Below are 20,251 nucleotides of genomic sequence, written 5' to 3'. Positions count from 1 at the left end.
AATGGACCAAAGACCTAAGTGTAAGAGCTAAAACTATAGAATGCTTAGAAGAAAACATAGGAGAAAATCTTCATGACAAATTGGATTTGGCAATGATTTCTTACATATGACACCAAAGGGAACAAAAGAAAAAATAGACAAATTGGACTTCATCAAAATTAAAATTTTCTATTCATCAAAGGACACTATCAATAGAGTAAAAAGTCAACCCAGAGAATGCAAGAAACAAGTTGTAAATCATACATTTTATGAGGGATTAGTAGCCATAATATATAAAGAACTCCTAAAATTCAACAAAAAAGCAAACAAGCCAATACAAAAATGGGCAAAGGATTTGAATATTTATGTATTTATTCAAAGAAGATATATAAATGGCTGATAAGCACATGAAAAGATGCTTAACCTCACTAGTCATTAGGGAACAAAATGAAAGCAAAACCCCAATGAGACATCACTTCAAATAAATGGCTATAATTAAAAACAAAAATAGCAACTGTTGATGAGGATGTGGAGAAATTGGAACCCTTGTACAATGCTGGTAGAAATGTAAATGGTGCAGCCACTCTGAAAAACAGTATGGCAGGTTCCTCAAAAAAATTAAAAATAGAATTACCATGTGATCCAGCAATTCCTCTTCTGGGTATATACCCAAAAGAATTGAAAGCAGGGGCTTGATCACCCACATTCATAGCAGCATGATTCACAACAGCTTTGAAGGTAGAAGCAATCCACTGTTCGTTGATAAATAAATGAATAAATGAAATGTAGTATATACACAATGTAATATTAGTCAACCTTAAAAATGAAGAAAATTGTGACACATACTACAACATGGATGAACCTTGAAAGCATTCTAAGTGAAATAAGCCAGAAAGTCACAAAAGGACAAACTGTATGATTCCGTTTATATGAAGTACTAGAAGAGTAAAGTTCATGGTGACAGAAAGGCAAACAGTGGTTACCAGGGGCTGGGGGAGAGGGAAAATGAAGAGTTGGCATTTAATGGATAGTTTCAGTGTTGAAACGTGCAAAGAATCCTGGAGATTTGTTGCATAAATGAATGTACTTAATGCCACTGAACTTAAGGCACACTTAAATATTATTAAAATGTATATTTTCACCCATTTCTCTCCGTCAACTAAAACCCTCCAGTAGCTTCTCATTGTTTTAAGAATAATCTAAAATTCTTACCACAGCCTACAGGGCCTGGTATTGTCTGGCTCCCAGATGGCTCACCAGAGGAATTTTCTCCACTCTCCACTCTAGTCACACAAATCTCTGTAGCACTTACCCCAAATTCTCTTCCCCAGCCTCGTCATCCTCCAAGTTTCAGTGAGAGCTCCATGGGCTCTCCCACTGATGGCAAACTTGGGGACAAAGCAGCTGGCTGGGGTGAACATGAAGCTGTCTTGGACCCTGTGTGGTAGGCCTGTGGAAGAATGAGTGTGTGTGTGTGTGTGTGTGTGTGTGTGTGTGTGTGTGTGTGGAGGGGGTTGTCCCACACTCCCACTGACCCACCACTTATTCTCTGAACTACCTGCATCCGGCGTTGGCCAAGGGACCCCATGGGATGAACGTCTTTCCTTTGTCACCAGGCAGGGATGGCCAAGATGGCCCCATATGACTTCATTTGACTTCCCTGGATAAGACATTGGGCCCATCCCTCATTCCATGGCTCGCTCTCTTGGCTTTGGAAAAATTCTGAGCACAATATTCCGGGCAGCGCCTCTCAGAGCATGACATTGAATTACGGTTTCAGGCACAGAGGTATTTTCCTCTGCGTGAGAATCCCTGTCCCTTCTCTTCTTTCCTGACATGGGTGTGGCTGGGTGCCCATGGCTGTTGTGGGCCCCTCTCCTGACCCCCCACCCCCACCCCCCAGGAGCATGTAAATAAGTTATGGTCTAGGGCTGTGTAAGCAGAGCCCAGGCTGGCTTGGGCTTCTCAGGAGGGGTGGGGTTTTCAAGTCCTTTCTGTCTACCCTGCACTCATGTCCTATTTGCCTGGGGCTGCCTGGGCTCTTCCTCAATGGACCCTGTGTGGTAGGGCAGAAGGGCAGACGGGGTAAGAGTATAGAGTCCGGACTCACATAGGTCTGGACTGCCTTTCAGCTCTTCCTATTCTGTGACTGGGCAAACTGCTTTCTCTCTTTAAGCTTCCATTTCCACAGCAGTAAAATGAAGGTGCTGCTAGCACTCAGCCACTTCACAGGACTAATGTCAGGAATAGGAAGGATCATGCATTTAGATTCATAGCCGGACACAACAGCCTGTCCTCTGCTCCCATACTTGAGCTGGCCTGTTGGTTGGCCAAGGAAGTCAGGTGTAGACAGCCCTGCCTCCTGTGTGGGGAAGGCCCACCCCAGCCTAGAAGATCTGTGGAACCCAGTGCTGAGGGTCCTTGCAGTCCTCTCTACACCCCAGAAGCTTGGTAGCTCCAGAGTGACAGCAGAGAGAGAAGGGACCAATCAGAGCCCTTTCTCCTGGTTGGGGCTCAGCAGGCAGGGCTCTGACAGACTGGGGGCTCAGGGCAGGCACACACCTCCCTCCTGCAATTATCCATCCCCAGAAGCAGCCAGTGGCTGACCCCTTAACCCTAGGAATCCATCTCCAGGTGGCAGCACCTAATACTGAGTCTCCAGAGAAAACATGGGGGTGTGGGGTGTGTGTGCTGTTCAGGACCCCCACTTGAGAACTTGATCCTCTTTGGCTGGGAAAAGGCAGGGCAATGGCAGTCACAGGAGGTCTCTCCAGGGAGAGCTGAGAGAATAAAGTGTAGCCCTCTTGTTGGGGAGGCTGTGTGGGGCCAGGGCAGAGGTCGAAGCAACAGATGAAGGGGATTTTTAAGGAATCCTGTGATTTTTATTTTAAATGTTATTCCTGGGGTTCTGATGTTTTTATAAAGTCCAGGTGTGTGCATTTTGGAAGCTTAAAGTGAGATAGAGCGGAGCACACTGGCCTGGCCGGGTGAGCAGGCAGAGCTGTGGGAAAGTGAGGGAGCAGGCGCACTCAGAAGACTGAACCTCACCTCCCAGGACACCCTCTCCCGAGCCCTCCTCCCCCAAGCCCAGCCACTTACCGGGTTAGCTCCTTCAGCTCCTCTCATCTCACTCTGGGAGCTCCTGTGTTTCACCCCCCACCCTCACTCCCTCAGACTTATTATCTGCGCAGAGCCGCGGCTGTCCCTCCGAGCCCACGTGGATACGCAGGTGGTAGCGCTGTTAGCTGAAGGAGGATTCCCTATCTGTGGGATGAATGGATGCCTTGATTGGATGACAGGTAATGTCTGTAAGGGAGGGTTGTCTGCTCCGCCCTCCTGTTCCCAGCATAGGACTGACCAGCAGAGGCGCTGCGGACAGCACCATCCTTGGGTCGGGGTGGTCCATTAAGTGAAATGAGCTCCGCCTGCTGGCCGAGTGAAGTGTGGGCGGGCAGGCTGTCTTTTTTTTTTTTTTTTAAGAAAGTGGGCTGCCTTTGGGAAAAGACACAAAAAAGGCTGTCAGCCGCCCTGATGAGAGCAAGGACACCTAAGGCTGTGCCAAGCATGTAAGTATCATCTTTTTCACCCTCACGATGGACCTATGAAGTAGATGTGACGATCATTTCCGTTACAGATGAGGAAACAGAGGCACTAAGAGGTGAAGTGATGGACCTCAGGCCACACCAGCCTCTCGGTGCCAGTAACGTTTTAAGAAGGACAACACAGCCCTAATCGGTTTGGCTCAGTGGATAGAGCGTCAGCCTGAGGACTGAAGGGTCCCAGGTTCGATTCCGGTCAAGGGCATGTACCTTGGTTGCAGGCACATCCCCAGTGGGGGGCGTGCAGGAGGCAGCTGATCAATCTCATCGATGTTTCTAACTCTCTATCCCTCTTACTTCCTCTCTGTAAAAAATCAATAAAATATATTTTAAAGAAAAGATGGACAACACAGAAGGCTCAGGGGAGGGGACTGGAATGTTATTGGCACCGAGTGTCGGACCTGGAAAACCTGATCTTGCTTGCTTGTCTAATGGCGGCCTCAGGGAGTCAGGAGGCTTGGGTTCCAGTCCCCGCTGGACCATTTTCTGTGTTCCCAATGGCCTCCCTCTCCCGAGCCTCAGTCACCTCATCTCCATGCAGGCAACCATTTCACAGGGTCACACCGTTGTCAGGAAACACAGACGCTTCAGGCCAATGAGAGAAGTGCTGGTAAAGTGACAGGAAACTCAAGGGTAGGTGGAAACTGATATGAACACAAGTTCAACAGAGACTGAGGTTCAAACCCCAGACCATCCTCGGCTCAGGGCTCCGTGCTGCGATGCTCCTGGGTGCATTGTCGGTGTGAAGGTGCATCACAGCCCCGAGGAACAGAGCCCTCCCGGGTGAACACCCAGCCAGCACAGTCCCCATCCACGCAGGCATGTGTCTTTGGTTTTATTATCACAAACACACCATGGCTCTGCCAAACCTGGGAAATCCTGGGCTCTGCGTGCTCTGCCCACCCTCTCTGATCTACATGGACGGGGCCATACGGGAGTGTCCAAGCCACATGTAGACTCGAGACATGTTTGACAGAGCAGTTCAACTCATAGCTTATAATGACGCCATTCCTCCAGCTGTGAAAGAGCTTTACAGAAACCGTGCCAGGACTCCCCCTTGAGGCTGGGTTGCTTGATGCATGTTTTGGGAGCTCCACAAACTTCGGGCCCCTTTTCCAGAGCAGTGGGCAAAGGCAGGAAATTCCACGTTTGGGACAGGTCCTTTCTGGGGGTGAACGTCAGGCAGTGACATCCAGGTCTCTCCATGTAGCGGGTTAACAGCCATGTGCAGAGAGAACAAAAATTGAAACAACATCTCTCTCCCTCCTCCCCCAACCCACCCAAGGCTCAGATCTCATTATGGTGCGGCCCATGTACATTGAAGTGTGATATTTGGTCTCAAAAACAATCAGTCTCTTTGGCAAACTGAGAGAAATTGGCAAGGAGCTGCATTCTTCCCGTGATCCTTCGCATTAATGCTTCATCCTCTCTAATAACCGCTGGTAGACAGGGGCTGAAAGAGAGAAGTTTGAAAGGTGAGAAGGATGTGAACTTCCCCATGTCTGTCTAGCAGTGGTTCTCAACCTTCTGGCCCTTTAAATACAGTTCCTCATGTTGTGACCCAATCATAAAATTATTTTCGTTGCTACTTCATAACTGTAATGTTGCTACTGTTATGAATCATAATGTAAATATCTGATATGCAGGATGGTCTTAGGCGACCCCTGTGAAAGAGTTGTTCGACCGCCAAAGGGGTCGCGACCCACAGGTTGAGAACCGCTGGTCTAGGGCTTCTGCCATACTCTCCTGCACACAGCAGGTGCTCCGTGGTGTGTGACACCTCCTGTCTTACTGAGGTTCTGAACTGGGATTTTCTACATCTCTCAGCTTGGACCACGTCCTCACCACAGGCTCCTGCCAAGCCCCTGTGCAATATCTCCAGGCTCCTAAAGCCAAACATTTACATCAGCCCTAAAGGGTGGGCATTCTTATTATCTCCATCTTATAGAGAAGGGAATTGAGTGTTCTGTGTCTGACCCCGAGGGCCGGGCCAGGCTTGCTCTATTGCCCCATAGAAAGCAGACGGTAGGTATGGCCTGCTTGGGGGTAAGGCCCAAGCAAGTCAATGGGATCTCCAAACCCAGACCAGACTTACCTAGTTTCACAGAGGTGTGGGCAGCCTGAAAAAAAACACACAAAAAACACAAGGTGTCAGGGTTTCTAGTGAAGGATATACCTGCACCTGCTCACGGCAGTGGCTTCACTCATTGCCACCCCTGCTCGGAACAAGTGCTGGGGACGAGGAAGAGGAAGGGGGGCGTGGACTGCGGGGCCCTGGGAGCTCCTCCGTTGGCCTCAGCAGTCCTAAGTGACGCGCAAACTCCTGCCAAGTGGAGCCTGAGGTGAACCTTGCTCAGCTGGCTTCCACCGAGACCACAGCCGAAAGCTTGGGGAGCTGGGGCTGCACAGGGGGTGGTGCTCAGGAGGAGGAGCTCAGGGCCAAGGCCCCTTCCTGAGGGGCACTAGCACCTTCTTCCAGAAGGAAAGTGACACATTCCAGCAGCAGGCCTCTGGGTTAAGGACTACTGGCTGCAGACTCTTCTCTTGAGGTGCAAAACCTGTTAGGTAACCCACATTCCCAAGGGGCTTCACCTGACCTGCAGCAGCAAAGCAACATGAGCAGGGCTCCAGGCCCCCTGGGCAAGGTTGGAAGCAGGGTGAGGAGGAGCACATCAAGAGTCAGAGAGGTCCAGAGAGGGGGTGGGGCTAAGGCAAGGAAGGGAGGCTCCACACACAGAGCTGGTCCTGTATCCAGAACCCAAACCACAGTCCAGGAAGCCCCAGGATCACCGGAGAGGAGCCATGTCATGGAAAACAGGAGAGTCACTAAAAGGCCCAGGCTCAGGGCAGGCCAGGCCGCCATCAGGTAAATCCTTGGAGAGATGGATCCTGGAGCTGTCTGTTCTCACCAGCAGTGGCCCCCGGACAGAGGCTCAGAGGCCTCGGTGTGAAGGCCTGGGCTTTTGCCCATAAAGGAAGCAGGGGCTGCCTGGGTTCTTTCCCCTGAACTCCACATAGGCCAGAGCGAAGGATGTCCCAATGAGAGAGGGAAAAGTTTCTAGAGAGCCCTGGGGCAGCAGCCACGGGAGAGAGGGGATCTGGAGAGCCCCTCCATGGTCCCAAGAAGAAGACCAAGGCTGCTCAGACCAGGGGCGAACCTAGCAGGCATCTTACCCTGGAAAATGCTGACGCCTGTTTGAAAATTTCAAGTGCAGAGTCTGCAAGTTCGTCCCCTCGTTCCTGAGGTCTGTTGGCTGGGGATGAAAGAAAAGGCAGCTTTGGTGAAAGAAACTATTAGCATGTCATTCCTAACAGCCATGACTGAGGGGCACTGTTGGGCTCTCTGGCTCACATTTTCTAATGAATTTTCCCCTTATAACTTTCATAAGGCATGACAGAATTTGGTTGTGGGGAGAGAGCACAGAGAAAGGTGAATGCACAAGTGAGGATGGAGGCTGGGCTCAAGTTCAGCTTCGCTGGAGGTAAAGAGAGCTGCCATGGGGCGCGATGCTGCAAGAACCACGCTCATAGCATCTATCTGCCTGTAACAAACAACTGGGCTGTGTCTGAATGGGCTAAGACAGCCAGGCAATTCAGCAAAGAGAGGTCTGTCCTTGTGTTACTTGGTATAACGTCATGGAAACAACAGTTCTAATTAGCTTTCAATTAGCCACAGTGATGCGCTCATGAAGACTCACTTTGCATGTGGCACCTTATTCCTATATTTGCTTAGGAGAGTTTTTCTATCATATCTATTGAACACCAGCTGCTAGAGAAGGGCCCAGCTACAAACTGAGTGAGAATGAGGCCTTACCTGGAGGCTGCAGGACACTGGAGATGGCATAGACCACGCCATTGGTGGCCATGATGTCAGCTTCAGCAACAGGCTCCTTGTTGACACTCACTACATTATTTTTCTGGGAGAAAAAGAGGCACCAGTTGTTGAACGTAGAGCATACTTATCTCATTCATTCAGCAAATGTTTACTGAGCACTTCTAGATGCCAGATCCTGTGCTAAGTGTTGGGGACACTCTGGTGAAAGGAACAGTCCCTGCCGGCTACAGACCTTTGGTCTGGTGGAGTCATTCCAATCCCTTGTGTGACTCAGCACGTTATCATTTACAAAATGCTCTTTCGTGTTCCCACTTCTCCCTCACGGCAGTGTATGGGGAGGAGGCAGATTTTACTGCCTCACTTAACAGAAGAGGAAAATGAGACTTGAGACAGGCCAAGAGCCTCCTTTAAGCTCAGTTGGTGGGATGGATGGGCACAGAAGCTAGGCCTCCCATTCTGGGTAAAAGGGAGCTTTCCACTCCTCCCTGATGCCCTACTTAGGATTTTCTCACAGGAAGCGCACCAGGATAAATCTATCTTTGGCTTTCCTGAGCGACCCACATATCAGACCCAAGGGGTCCAAGGGGGAACTGAAGCCTGTGACAGGCAGGACCTGACACCCAAATCTAAGAGCTGAGAGAGTCTCAGGTGACCGGCATAAGTCAAACAAGTCATCCCTGCCTTCCTACATGCCTTCCCATGCTCTGGAGGGAAACTGATGAGCAAAGGGATGGCTGGAGGTCAGGAGAGAGCAGGGAGCAAAGGCTGAGCCAGCTGCACACTGGAAGAGTGGTCCCTCCACAGGGGCTCAGTGGCAGCTCCAAAGTGGAATGTTTATCAATGTGCAGAGCAAGGGAAGGCTCACAGATCAAGCATCAGAAGAAAAGCCTTCTGGGATGGTCTGGCTCATGGCACAAATCAGTGAGCCCTGGATTTGGGGGAAGGCGTGGGTTGGAGATCCATCTCTCAAGACATAAAAGTAATTGCCTATCATCTCCTTAAGGGAAGGAAGATCTCAGACCCTCTCCCAGATGCCAATCAGAAGCCTTATTCCCCTGCAAATGTGGAAGCTCTTGTTCATGCCTAACCACAGTCTCACTTGATTTCCCTTAAGACCCTTTTCTATTTTCTTTTGACAAAATGTACACAGAGGTTCAAGATATATCTTAAAGACGGTGTGTGTGTCTCATGCCATTCCAGGGTGAGATGTGCCTGGAACCCTGGTGGAGGGCACAGCCAGCTTTTCAATTTTCAGACACACTCACTGAGCTGACTTCCAGCTTGTCGCCCTGGAGGGACTTCAGCCGCACCAGGGCCTCGACGCCTCCGCTAACCAGGATTTCATCACCAATGTGGTATTTCAGGATGCTGGCAAGCTCCTTGGCGTTGCCTGCAGGTTTGTGGGAAAGAAAACAGAGTTAATCCCAAGGTTTGGTAATTGGTGAGGCGAAGAAAGGGGCAGAGGAGAAGATACAAACGGCCACTCCTGAGATGGAGAACTCCTGCCTGGCTAATGAACACTCACTGAACACCACTGTGTGCTCAGCCCACTGTCCCACCACTAGTGATCAGGGAACAAGACATGTCTGTGGCCAGGCATCTCCCTGGTAGTCGGTGGGCTCCTGGGTTAAAGCACATGCTGTCTTGCTGCTGAGACGGAGTTAATCCATACTCCTCTGTGAGCATGAGTCATGTTCCCATGAGCTAAATATTTGCTTGGAAAGCCAGGGACCTTTCCAGCACCGGCATCTGGGACATTTCATCATCAGCGTGGCTCCCGATGGCTATAACACAGTAGTGAAATATTTACACATTCTGTTCTCAAAATGCATATTCTGAGACGGCTATTTCCTGAAGGGAGAACTTAAAAGAGTCAACAGCTGCAATCTGGAGGAGCCGTGGAGCCGATGAGGTCAGGGCCAAGGGGGGATTCCCGACACAGCATCTCTCCTCCTCACGCCCCAGCATTCCTTCCAGCCCACATCAGCTTCTCCAACAACTGGGGAAGCAAGATTGCTCATAAAGGTGCACAGGCATTTCCCCAAATTAAGTGTGGGAGGCAATTCTTCAAGCTGCCAGCTGCTCTCTCATCTCTATCAAGGCTGCCACTGATGCTCACATTACCAGCCAAATGGCTGGATTTCCCCAGGGCTTATGGATGGTTATTTCCAGCATCTTGGAACTGAGAACAGAGAAAGTTTTAAAGCATTTTGGAGAGTTAGCTCAGTTATCGACACATCCACATCAGTGCCGTGCGATGGAGCCACCGGTACCAATTGATTTCCAAACATAGACAGCTGGCATGAGCTTCCCTTCCAAGGAGACACTGCCAGCCCCCGAGGTGCAGGGTCCTAACACCCGGATTCACTGCTAACACCTGGCTGGCCCTCCATCCCCCAGGAGTGCTGGGGTCCAGTCCTGCCCATGGGCCTGAGGGAGGGCGTGTTTGGGAAGCTTTGCCCTTGCCCCTCCTCTGCCCCCACACAGCTGAAAATGAACCGGAAGCCGAGAAGGCTCAGGCCACCAGGGAATACTTCATTCTTGCTGGACAGAGAGAAGGTGGAAGGTTTATGTTCAGAATGCACTTCTCCCCTCTTCTCAGGAACATACATCAGCATCAGAGACACAGACATTCTTTAGCAATAAAGAAAATTAAACAGGACACAAATTCAGCTCACAGCTGCCTGCAACCTGAACTTCCTATTCTGTTCCAGAGCAGGAAGGGAGGTGTGGACTATGTGGGCCTGAAGGTTTGGCCAAGGTCCATTCTCTGCAGGCCCACTTCTCTGCGATGGGTGGAAGTGTCTCTTACGGGCATGCAACTCAACACTGCCACCCTGTCCTACTTCCCCACCATCATAGCCATTACTGTATGCCCAACATGTGGGGAATACCTCACTTAATCCTCACAACAAGGAACTCTTACCTCCCTCATTTTTCTAATGGGAAAACTGAGGCTCAGAGAGGTTAAGCAACTTGCCAGAGGTCACCCAGCTAGTAAATACCAGAGTCAGGATTTGAACTTGCTTTCAAGTAGTCCGGGAGCCCAAGCTCTTGACCACTAGGTTTCTCCTCAAACATCCTCAGCTACATTTCTTAGGGCTGTGAGTAGCTCCTCAGTCAAGCTTTCATCCCGAGGGAGGTGTGATGCGGTTAAAAGGCTTCATTATCACTTTTCTCACAGGTCCCAAGGGGGAGGCCATGTCTGGATGACTGGCCTGGTAGTTACCCACCCTGCAGTCCTTTCTGCTCGTCTCTGCCTTGTTTGCTGCCCGGAAAACTGACTGCTATGAAATGTGTCTTCTGGGCTCCCTCCTTCCCCCTCCTGTAACCAGCTGACAGGAGGCCTGGCAACAGTGGGCGTGGGGGGCATGGCCTGAGGCATGTAGTGGTTCTGACAGCAGCTATACTGTGACTCCGGCCACTGTCCTGTGCCCCTCATACAGCTCTCCTGTCCTGCCCGCCCCCCACCCCCAAGCCTGCCATGATTGTTAGTCCCTGGGTGCCATCACCCTTCGCTAGATCCTTAATCCTGTCCACAATTCTGCCAATAGCCTTTCATTAAATTTCTTTCAGTCAAACCCTTCGTAACGTGCCAACTCTTTCTTGCTGGGACCCTGACTGATACAGCTACTTTAGAAAAGCCGATCAATGTACATAAGTTGGTTTTTACCCAAGAGTTTGTTCAGTTCTCCGGGCGGCATGGCTTGGAAGGCCTCATCGGTGGGAGCAAAGACTGTGTAGACCCCTTCCCGGTTGAGCATCTCCGTCAGCCCTGCAGACTGGATGGCGGCTACCAGCATCCTGAGGACACACGCACAGAACCCGTCACTTTCCCACATATACCCCGCCACTGCGGGCAGCTGGAGCCCGGAGCAGTGGGATTCACCCTCCACCCCTTACAAAAAAGGGGCGATTCAGTCTGTCCCTTCTCTCCTGAATGCTAAGCTCAGTTCAATGGCCAGAGTCAAAGGCCAGAGCAGGGAGGAGGGAGAGGCCAGTCACATGGCTGACCACTGACCCAGAGACTGGCTGAGCCACTGGACCCTGGGGATGTGATTCTGGGGAGGGTGCCCAGGCTCTGTGCAGGCGGCTGAACTCAGTGACAGGAAACATTCACTGTCACAGCACCTAGTGGTGAGTGAGGAAGTCAGAAATGGAGAGAACCGGCAAGAAGAGTGGCACAGGGAGCCTTAGAAGGAGTGGCAATAAGTCTGCAATGCAGGTGGTAGGTACCACACAGAGGGAGACTCACATACATTCAAAACCAGGTGCTCAGCTCACTTGGGACTTTAGACTGAGAACACCATGTCTTCCTTGAACTTTAATAATAAAAAATGCGGTCCCTCCCTGTCCTCCATAGATGGGAGGTTACACTCCCTTTTTCTCAACTTAGGCTTTCAAAGTCACCCTGATCTTTTCCACATCCCAAGCCTGAACGGTCACACCAGCGTGTCACTAATGTTCATTGACCCCCAGAGTGTGTGTGTGTGGGGGGGGGGGGGCGGGCGGAGGTGGGGAGCTTGACAAATTGCAGCCGTCCAGAGTCTCCCCCAGCATAACCACTTGGCAGAAGCCCCGCCTGGGATGGGGCTGGTTACCTGAAGCGATTGTCTCCCTTCAGGACGTCCATGACGGTCCCCATTGGGGGGGTCAGCACCCGGTCCATGGTGAACAGGGTCCCGTACCTTCCCCTCTTGTCGTGGGCGGCGATACAGCTGTTCTCGATGCACAGGCTCTGTGCAAAGGGGACAGAGAGGGGGCAGGTTATCCCCCAATGACTTGTGCTGATGGCCTCATCCACAAACATCAATGAATATATATTGGGGTGGGTTTTCAAGGCTAGGATAAAATGATGTATTTTCTCCAGGAAAGAAAAACATAAAATGGTGTTCCTTAGGGAAAGAGGGCCATAGATGCTCCAATGAAGTTACACAGAGGCCCTGTAATGAGAATATCATGTTAATTGAGGTCCATCAACAATGATCAAATAAATGGGCCACATCTACTGATTTAGTTATTGAACAGATGTCAGTAATCTTTGGTCCAATGGTGCTGGCTGGTCTCCAGCAAGAGCTGTGCTGTGTTGTGCTTCCTGCCTGCCAGTCCAGGGTAACAGTTGGGTTTGAAGAGAACGAAAAGATAGGAGAAGAGAGAAGAGAACCTTTGGACCAAGGAGGGCTGTGCCTCAGTCCAGGGGGCTTCTCTTCACATAAGCTAAGAAGGAGTCAGACCTCCATCCTTCCACCCTTTGTTCATTCATCTGAGTTCGAGGTGGACTCTGCTTCCCTAGCCAGGTCAGACAGGTGTGTGGCTTATTCCCAAAGGCCTCCAGAAAAAGAGATTCTACTCCTTCTGCAAAATCTCACTTGACCCTTGATATTAGATATGTTTTGCAGAAATTCCTTCCTTCCTTATCAGAAGCCAGTTCACAGCAAGCTCCTAGTTATTGAGAACTTTTTTGTTTTGTAAATACTAATACAGCTTCTTTTTTTTTTTTTTTTTTAGAGCTAAGACAAAGGAGGACCCAGAACTTACGTTACGATAAACAAAAACTCTCAGTTTTTTGCCGCCCAGAGTGTCCAGGGTCTGTCCGTGGTACAGATACTTGGAGGCCAGCTGATCTTTAACCATGTGGTTCCGAAGCAAGACCTTCATTCGGGCATCAACACGGGGGCTTCCATCTGTAAGAGGAGGCACAGTCAGAGCCAGGGCTAGGCCCAGAAAGGAAGGGCAGAGAGACAAATGTGGCGGAGAGCCTGGCTGTCCTTGACTTTGGAAATGGAGATTGAGAAATCAAGTGAGGCTGCAATATTCCTTAACAACTTGCACCTTCTGGGAATTACAAAAACACAAGAAAATCCAGATAACTGAGGGGGTTGGAGTTCTGCCCGAAGAGGGAGGGGAATGCACGGACACAACTTGGCCCCTGTCTCCGCCTTCCCTGAGGCCAGGACTCAGCTGTCTCCTCACTGACTGCCCGACTAGCACATTGGCATTGATCCTGTCAATAAAAAGGCCGGGGAGTGCTCTGCTCCCCAGACAGATGCAAACTCTTGAATTCCGAGGACCAGAGCCCCAAATGCATTCTCTGCTCTGCCAAAGGAAACAGCAGAGGCTCTGAAGTTCCTGGTGAAGTCACATCTGCTTTCAGTTGAGCTGGGCGGGAGCGCTCACGCTCCACAGGGTGCTGTAAATCAGGGAGGTGACAGCGGTGGGGCAGCTGCCCCCAGTGACACCCCCACAGGGATGCCTTCCTTACATTACCTTTGAAGACAGAATTCAGGGGGGCCAGGAGAGTCAGCTGCTCATTTCCAGAGAGGTGGGTGCTGAGGCCCGCTTGTTTGAAAAGGTCAATGGCGATGGAAACATCGGACTCTGCAGCCAACTCCAACAGTGTCTTGGCTACAAGGAAGGAGAAAGTGGGTTCAAAAGTTAAAAGTGCTGTTTTCATTTATCATTTGTTCACCCCAGAGCATGACATCCATCAGCAGGAATGTCACCCTGTGAGTCAACAACGCCTCTAAACGCTGCTGGGGCAGTGCAGGCTCGTGTCATCAGGGGACGGTCACCCAGAAAATCTCACTGGTCGGGGAAGTGAGGTGAGGTTCAGAGGGGCAGAGGTCTGCCACTGTCCCACCTTTGGGCAGGGCAGTAACTCGAGGGACACAGGCGTCATTGTCTGTTCTGAACAGCAGATAATGCCAATGACCACACCCATGGAAGAGTTTTCTGCTGGTTTGGTTTTTCCTCTGAAAATTCTTCACTCATGCGTAGTAGCCCTCCCTGAAATTCCAGAACGGGGCTAAGATGCTGCATGAAACCCAAGCCAAAGTCCATTCGGTCATTTCTCCTGGGGTCACTGACCCTGGGGCGCTTGGGCACTACTGAGAAAGCCATTGCCCTCTGGGCCAAGCAGATCTTCTGAAAGGCTCCTATGGCTGAGTCGCTCCCTCCCCAGACTTCAATGGCTCACCACTACCTCCAAGATAACGTCTGGACTCCCAGGCCTGCAGCTCAGGTTCTCCATAATGTGAGAACCTACCAGGTGCCCAGGCCTTTTCTCCTGAGAGGCTGTGAGCTGGGTACAGGTAGGGAATCGGCCCCAAAGATCCCCAAATTCCCCCAGATCTGCCACCATGGACGGCAGAGGGGACAGTGGGCCTGGTGGGACCAAGGCCCACAGAGGCCTGCTTACCTGAATCTGGGATGAGCAGCTCGTCGATGTAGTGGATCACGCCGTTGGTGGCCAGGATGTCTTTGTTGGAGATGATGGCCTTCCCGTTGATGGTGAGCATGTCCCCACTGCAGCCCACGTCCAGTGTCGTGCCCTGCAGGGTCTCCACGGACAGCCCCGCAACAATGGCTTCGGCACACATGGCTGACTTCATGATGTGGTTGTTCAGCAGGTCTGGGGGCAAACAACACAGGAGGGTCAGGGCCACCCCAGGTGACCTCAGGGGCCGGCTAACAGTCTGCCCAGAGCTGTGAGGATTCTGTTCTCTCAGATGCCAACCTTCAGACAAGGCTGGGGCACTGCATGGCCTGGGTCTTCCTCTCCTGCCTGCTGTCCCTGTAAAACTAGCCGGGGCTCTGTGGTCAGACTGCCTGAATTTGAATCCCAGCTCGGCCACTTACCAGCTGTGGGGCCGGGCAAGTCATTTAGCCTTTTAGAGTCTCAACTTCCTCAGCCTTAGCACAGCACTCAGCTCCTAGGGCTGGTGTACGGAGGACATGGAGCTCTGAACGTGAGGCACCCGGCATAGTGCCTGACAGAGCAAATGCCCAAAACATGTTAGTGATTCGCTTATTCACACTTGAACTTCTGGGTAAATTCTCATATTAGTACCTGAACTTCAGGGTAAATTCTCGTTGATCATTTGGGCCTTTAACTCTCTCTGAGTCTGGCCTGGACCCCAGCTCTGCCTCCCTCCTAAGTTAGTACCCGAACTTCAAGGATAGGGGAAAACTCAAATGAGTTTACACTTGGACTTTTTATCTTCTGACTTTAATAAAAATGTAAAACGTGGTCGAAAGCTGGAAACTGTAGTCAATGTGGTTATGCATGATTTGTACATTTTATTTGCTGTTGTACATTTTACTCAAAGGTCTACTACTTGTCCAAGTGCTGCCTTAGGGACCAGACCTGGGCTGGCGCAGACGAGGGGGACGCGGCCAGCCCCAGCCAGGCAGAGCAGGCTCTGGGACAGCCGCTCACCAAAGTTGCCAAGCCCCTTTGTCTTACATTCCCACCGCAGAGGCAAGTTTCAGTTTGTCCTGAGTGTGGGAACCAAAACCGCGCTGTCATGGTCAGGAGGAAGCTCTGAGGCCTGCAGAGCCACGAGGGCCTGCAAAACCAGGGCTGACCCAATTCAGCCGGCTGGGGATAGAAACGATGGCGAGACCGCTATGGGAATGAGGCCTTGGGGATTTAGCTTCTCAGGGACGAAGGCAGGGGTGGGGTAGGAGTGCCCTGCCAGGGCCACTCGCGGGGCGAGCAGAGCCAGTCTCCAAACGGGGCACACCAGCCTGGGGCTGCTTCTCGCCTGTCTGCCAACCCACTAATAACAATAGGACACCATGGGCCTTCCAGCTGCCAGTCAAACCCCTACAGAGGGCTCTTGCTTTGAGCAAGCGGGTTACCGCGTTGGGAAAGGCAGACCTGCATACAGTAAATATTAGGGGTGTTTCTTCCTCATTTTATGCTGAGATGCATCCACATCTCACCTCCTCCAGGAAGCCTTCCAGACCCCCGAGGCTGCATGTGCCCACCCATGTCTTGCTCTCATGGTGAGTATCTCTGTGACTGTGACCTTTTTAAAGCCTGTCATCTCCACTGGGTTTAAACTTCCTTGAAGGTAAAGGCTATATCGTGGTCACTTTTGTGGCCCAAATCCTGGCTCAGGCCAGACACCTAAAGGCAGCACAACATCTGGACACAGTAGATCCCCATCTGTGCTTTCAGCAGTGTGCCGTTCCTGTCTGTCCCTGCATGGCTTCAAAGAGAACCTTCTGCATTTATAGGTTGTCGGAAATGCATCAGACATTGCATATAGTACATTTCAAAGGTGGGTTTGAATAGATTCAAAAGAAATGAAGTTATCCCTGGATTATATCTGGGAGGAATAAATGTGCCTGGGATACACAGGGGACTGGAGGCCTACTCCCCTTCGCAGGGGCCTCAGGGATCACCCGGCAGCAGCTCAGTGGTCTTGAAGCTGAAGGGGGCACAGAGCCTGGCCTCCCCTCCTAATCTCCTCACATGCTTGTTCCTTCCCTCTCCTCCAGCAATAATTAATACACCCCCTAACATAGAGCTCACAGAGAAGGTGATGAAGGAGCTGGCAATGAAGAGTCAAGAGTCAACTGTTACTGGTTTTTAACTATCATTCTCAATTATCCATGACCCCCCTGGCCAGACATAGGAAGAGTTCAAGGGTCAGCATGATGAGTCCATGTCAAGGATGCCAGGACCTGCCACCCCCTCTCAATATCACCAAGTTGCTGCCCACCTGGCAGCCTTGTTCTGACTTTGATTATTTGAGCCTTTAACTCTCCCTGAGTCTGGCCTGGACCTCCAACTCTGCCCCTCTCCTCAGCCCAACTGCATCCCTAGGCAAAGGCTGCCAGATCCCATATGTGCCCCTCTGCAGAGATAGGGCTGGTTGGGAACAATGAGACAGGATGGCAGACGGCATGTCCCTCTTGGATGAGAGCAGGCCTTGGGCTCAGTATGGCTGCTCCCATGAGGTGACAACATGAACTGAGGGTGCTCACCTCTCAGGGCCTCTGGGTCACCCAGGATCCGGTTCAAGGTCGCAGCAGGAATCTTCTCGAAGGCCTCATTGGTGGGGGCCAAGAGTGTGAACTGGCCATCACCTTCGAGCAGGGTGTTGAGCCCCGATGCAGCCACGGCAGCCTGTGGGGAAGGGAGGGAATGGAGAGTTCCCTGAAGTCTCGGGGAATATCTGCAGACCAGAGACACACACAGCCTCACCAGTCCTCCCTCAGAGCCCAAGATGAAAAGGAAGGCCAAACCAAAGCTCACTTCCTACCATGGCCTCGGGGAGCTTGCCCAGCCTGAACCCCAGCCACTCTGGCCATGTCTCAGTTACTTCGTGTGCCTTCTCCCTTCCTACCTCCAGCCTGGGCCCTGCTCTTCCTTCTTTGCTTTCTGCGACTCCTATGCCGTAACCAAAATGCCATTTCTCTAAGTCGTCAATGTGACATCGCCTCCCACCCCGTCTCACCCTGCCGCTGCGCCCAATGAGAATGAGTCTGTTACACATACCTGCACAGCTTGCTGCCCTTCGCATGTTTTAATTAAATAGTTATTGGAAATAATTATTGTGTGAGCCCCGTGAGTGTAAGGATCAGATCCCCCATTACCTACAGAGCAGCCAGAATGGCTTCCTGCCTTCTCAGGATGAAGCTCCTTTGCCAGCTCTGCAAGGCCTTGAAGGAGCTGCCCCTGCTGACCTGGCCACGCCCCCTCGCCTTGTGGTTACCTAGTTGTCTTTACTCTGGCCCCACTGGCCTCCTGCTTGCCTTTATTTGTTTACTTCTGCCCTCCCCTCTGCCCGCTGTGCTTTGGAAGCTGTGTTTTCTTTCCCTCTCTCCTTATGTTTTTATTGATTTGAGAGAGGGAGAGGGAAAGAAACATCCATGTGAGAGAGAAACATCGATTGGCCTCCTCCTGCATGCACCCCAACCAGGGATCAGGGAATTGAGCCTGCAACTTGGGCATGTGACCTGACTGGGAATCAAACCGGTGTCCTTTCAGTGCACGGGATGATGCTCAACCAACTGAGCCACACGGGCCAGGGCTGAACTGCGTTTTGGATAACTGGCCATTCTCATCCTTCAGGCCTCAAGTGAAAAGTCACCTCTTCCAGAGAGACCTTTCCTGGCCATCCAGTCCCAACCAGCCTCCTCTGCTCGCCACTTACTGACCACACGCTTTGCACAATCTGTGGAAACCTCGTGTGCTTCTTGTCTGTCTCCCCAGAAAGGCTATACATGTCACTGAGGACAGAAATGTGTGTCTTGTTCACCTCTCTACCCTTGGCACACAGAACAATGCCTGGGAAGTAGCAGGTGCTTAACTAAGTATGTGTTTGCAGAAGGAAAAATGGGTGTTAGGAAGAAGCAAGGAAGGAATATTTGCCAGACATAAATAGTAAGGGGAGATCACTAGGTGGGGATCAATTGATGTTAATCAAAAGATGTGCCCCTCCCCCACCAAATGTGCTTCCCACTCCCACTCGGTGGGAACATCATTCCCGTGCAGACTCCTGACCTCTGAGTGACCCGGAAGGAAAGCAGGGGGAGAGCTTAGACAGCAGGGCCCGCAGGGCCCTCCAGAGCCACTTCCTGAGGCCACCCCAGTGCAGCCGGGCCTGGGGTGTTTGTTTGTGTGTGTTGGAGATCTCCAGGGGAGGAGCCACCCCACTCCCACCCCATGTCCGTTGTGGTCAGGAAGTTCTCCTTGAATCAGGGCAAAAACCCTGACGGGGCAGCCTGTGTTCACTTCCTTTGAGCAGCGTTGCCAAGAGGAACGCCTGCTCGCCACTCCAGTTGTAAGACAAATGTCTTCTGGGCAGTGGGGAAGGACAGGATTCTGGGGCCCCTTCCTGCTGGCCTGGGCTCCAAGGAAACATGGGTATGGCTGGAGCAGGGCTCCATGGTGGGGACACGTGGTCAAGAAGATCCTGCAGCCTGACAGGCCATTTATTCTAGACCTACCGGTGGGAACCATCACCTGGAAGGAAGAATCCCCCCCCTCTGGAACCCTGGCAGCTCAGAGGACCCTGTCCTGCTGTGGCCACAAACCACTTGAACTTCCCGGGGGAGTGAAGGAAAGGAAGGCTTTACAAAGGAGAAGACAGGCTGGGGGAACTGACAGCAGGCAGTTATGATGTTTCCTGTGGCCAAATTAGGGGATCTAATTAGGGGATTCTCCATGTTCCGGGTGTTTAGAACTTGCTCCATGTCCCCTACATGCCCACGAACATGGAGATGCCCCCGCTCCTCCCACTGCCTCTTGGGGCCCTCTCCCAGGGCAGTCCCTCACCCGAAGGGTCTCGAAGGTGTCCTCGATCTCGATGATCTGCTGGATGTTGTTGCTGATGGTGGAGATGACCCTATCAATGAGGTGCACCACACCGTTGGTTGCATGGTGGTCAGCCTTCAGCAGCCGGGCACAGTTGACGGTCACGATCTGCCCAGAGAAGGAGTGAGGATGAGCAGTTGACACATCAGAGGCACAGTCTCGAAGCCCCAGGCAGGGAAGACACAGCACAGGATGGTGTTCCACAAGCTATGGAACCAGAGGTCCGGGGAAAAGCAGGTGCAGGAGGCAGAGGGTTACCTGCAGCTACGCCACCCGTGGGACCAAACCTCAGAAACCAGACCCCGCGTGGACCAGGAGTGAGCTCAGTGTGGGCACAAGGCAATCTGTGTAACGGGATGCCCTACCCCATTGGGATAGTGGTGGATCTTGATGTCCGAGTTCTGGTACATGGAGGTGAGGGCCATGCCGTGTTTCAGCTCGTCTGTCAGGACCCGTCTGTTCACCATGTGGTAGCGAAGGGCGTTGAGCAGCTCGATGTTGACATTGCTCACCAGGGAGTCGAGCACTTCCTAGAAGGTCAGTGTGACAGTTAGGGGGCTGCAGACCCCATGTTCAAGAGATGGGTCATTGCTATCCTGGCAAAGATGCTCTGAAGCCCCAATGACCCAGGCCTCCATTCTGACAAGGACCCCTCCTCAGAGAACACTGAGGTCTGTCTGTCCAATTGGCAGCAACCTGGTGAGGTATATTTTAGCTCAAGTTCCT

General features: G+C 51.6%; 1 protein-coding gene across 1 annotated transcript in view; it reads right to left on the bottom strand.

Moving 5' to 3' along the window:
* Nucleotides 1-4,400: 4,400 nt before the first annotated feature.
* Nucleotides 4,401-20,251, bottom strand: part of TGFBI (transforming growth factor beta induced) — a 33,395-nt gene continuing 17,544 nt past the window's right edge. The window contains exons 5-17 of the mRNA XM_059698447.1: nt 19,891-20,055; nt 19,487-19,633; nt 17,191-17,332; nt 14,612-14,824; nt 13,681-13,818; nt 12,952-13,097; nt 12,015-12,151; nt 11,087-11,217; nt 8,679-8,803; nt 7,393-7,495; nt 6,753-6,832; nt 5,674-5,698; nt 4,401-5,031 (exon numbers count right to left, since the gene is read on the bottom strand). Of these exons, the coding sequence (XP_059554430.1) occupies nt 4,991-5,031; nt 5,674-5,698; nt 6,753-6,832; nt 7,393-7,495; nt 8,679-8,803; nt 11,087-11,217; nt 12,015-12,151; nt 12,952-13,097; nt 13,681-13,818; nt 14,612-14,824; nt 17,191-17,332; nt 19,487-19,633; nt 19,891-20,055 (1,593 nt within the window). The 3' untranslated portion in view covers nt 4,401-4,990. The remainder of the gene's footprint in view (nt 5,032-5,673; nt 5,699-6,752; nt 6,833-7,392; nt 7,496-8,678; nt 8,804-11,086; nt 11,218-12,014; nt 12,152-12,951; nt 13,098-13,680; nt 13,819-14,611; nt 14,825-17,190; nt 17,333-19,486; nt 19,634-19,890; nt 20,056-20,251) is intronic.

Source organism: Myotis daubentonii, chromosome 5 (genome assembly GCF_963259705.1).
Source record: "Myotis daubentonii chromosome 5, mMyoDau2.1, whole genome shotgun sequence".
NCBI lineage: Eukaryota > Metazoa > Chordata > Mammalia > Chiroptera > Vespertilionidae > Myotis > Myotis daubentonii.
This window is presented reverse-complemented; position numbering and strand designations above follow the sequence as displayed.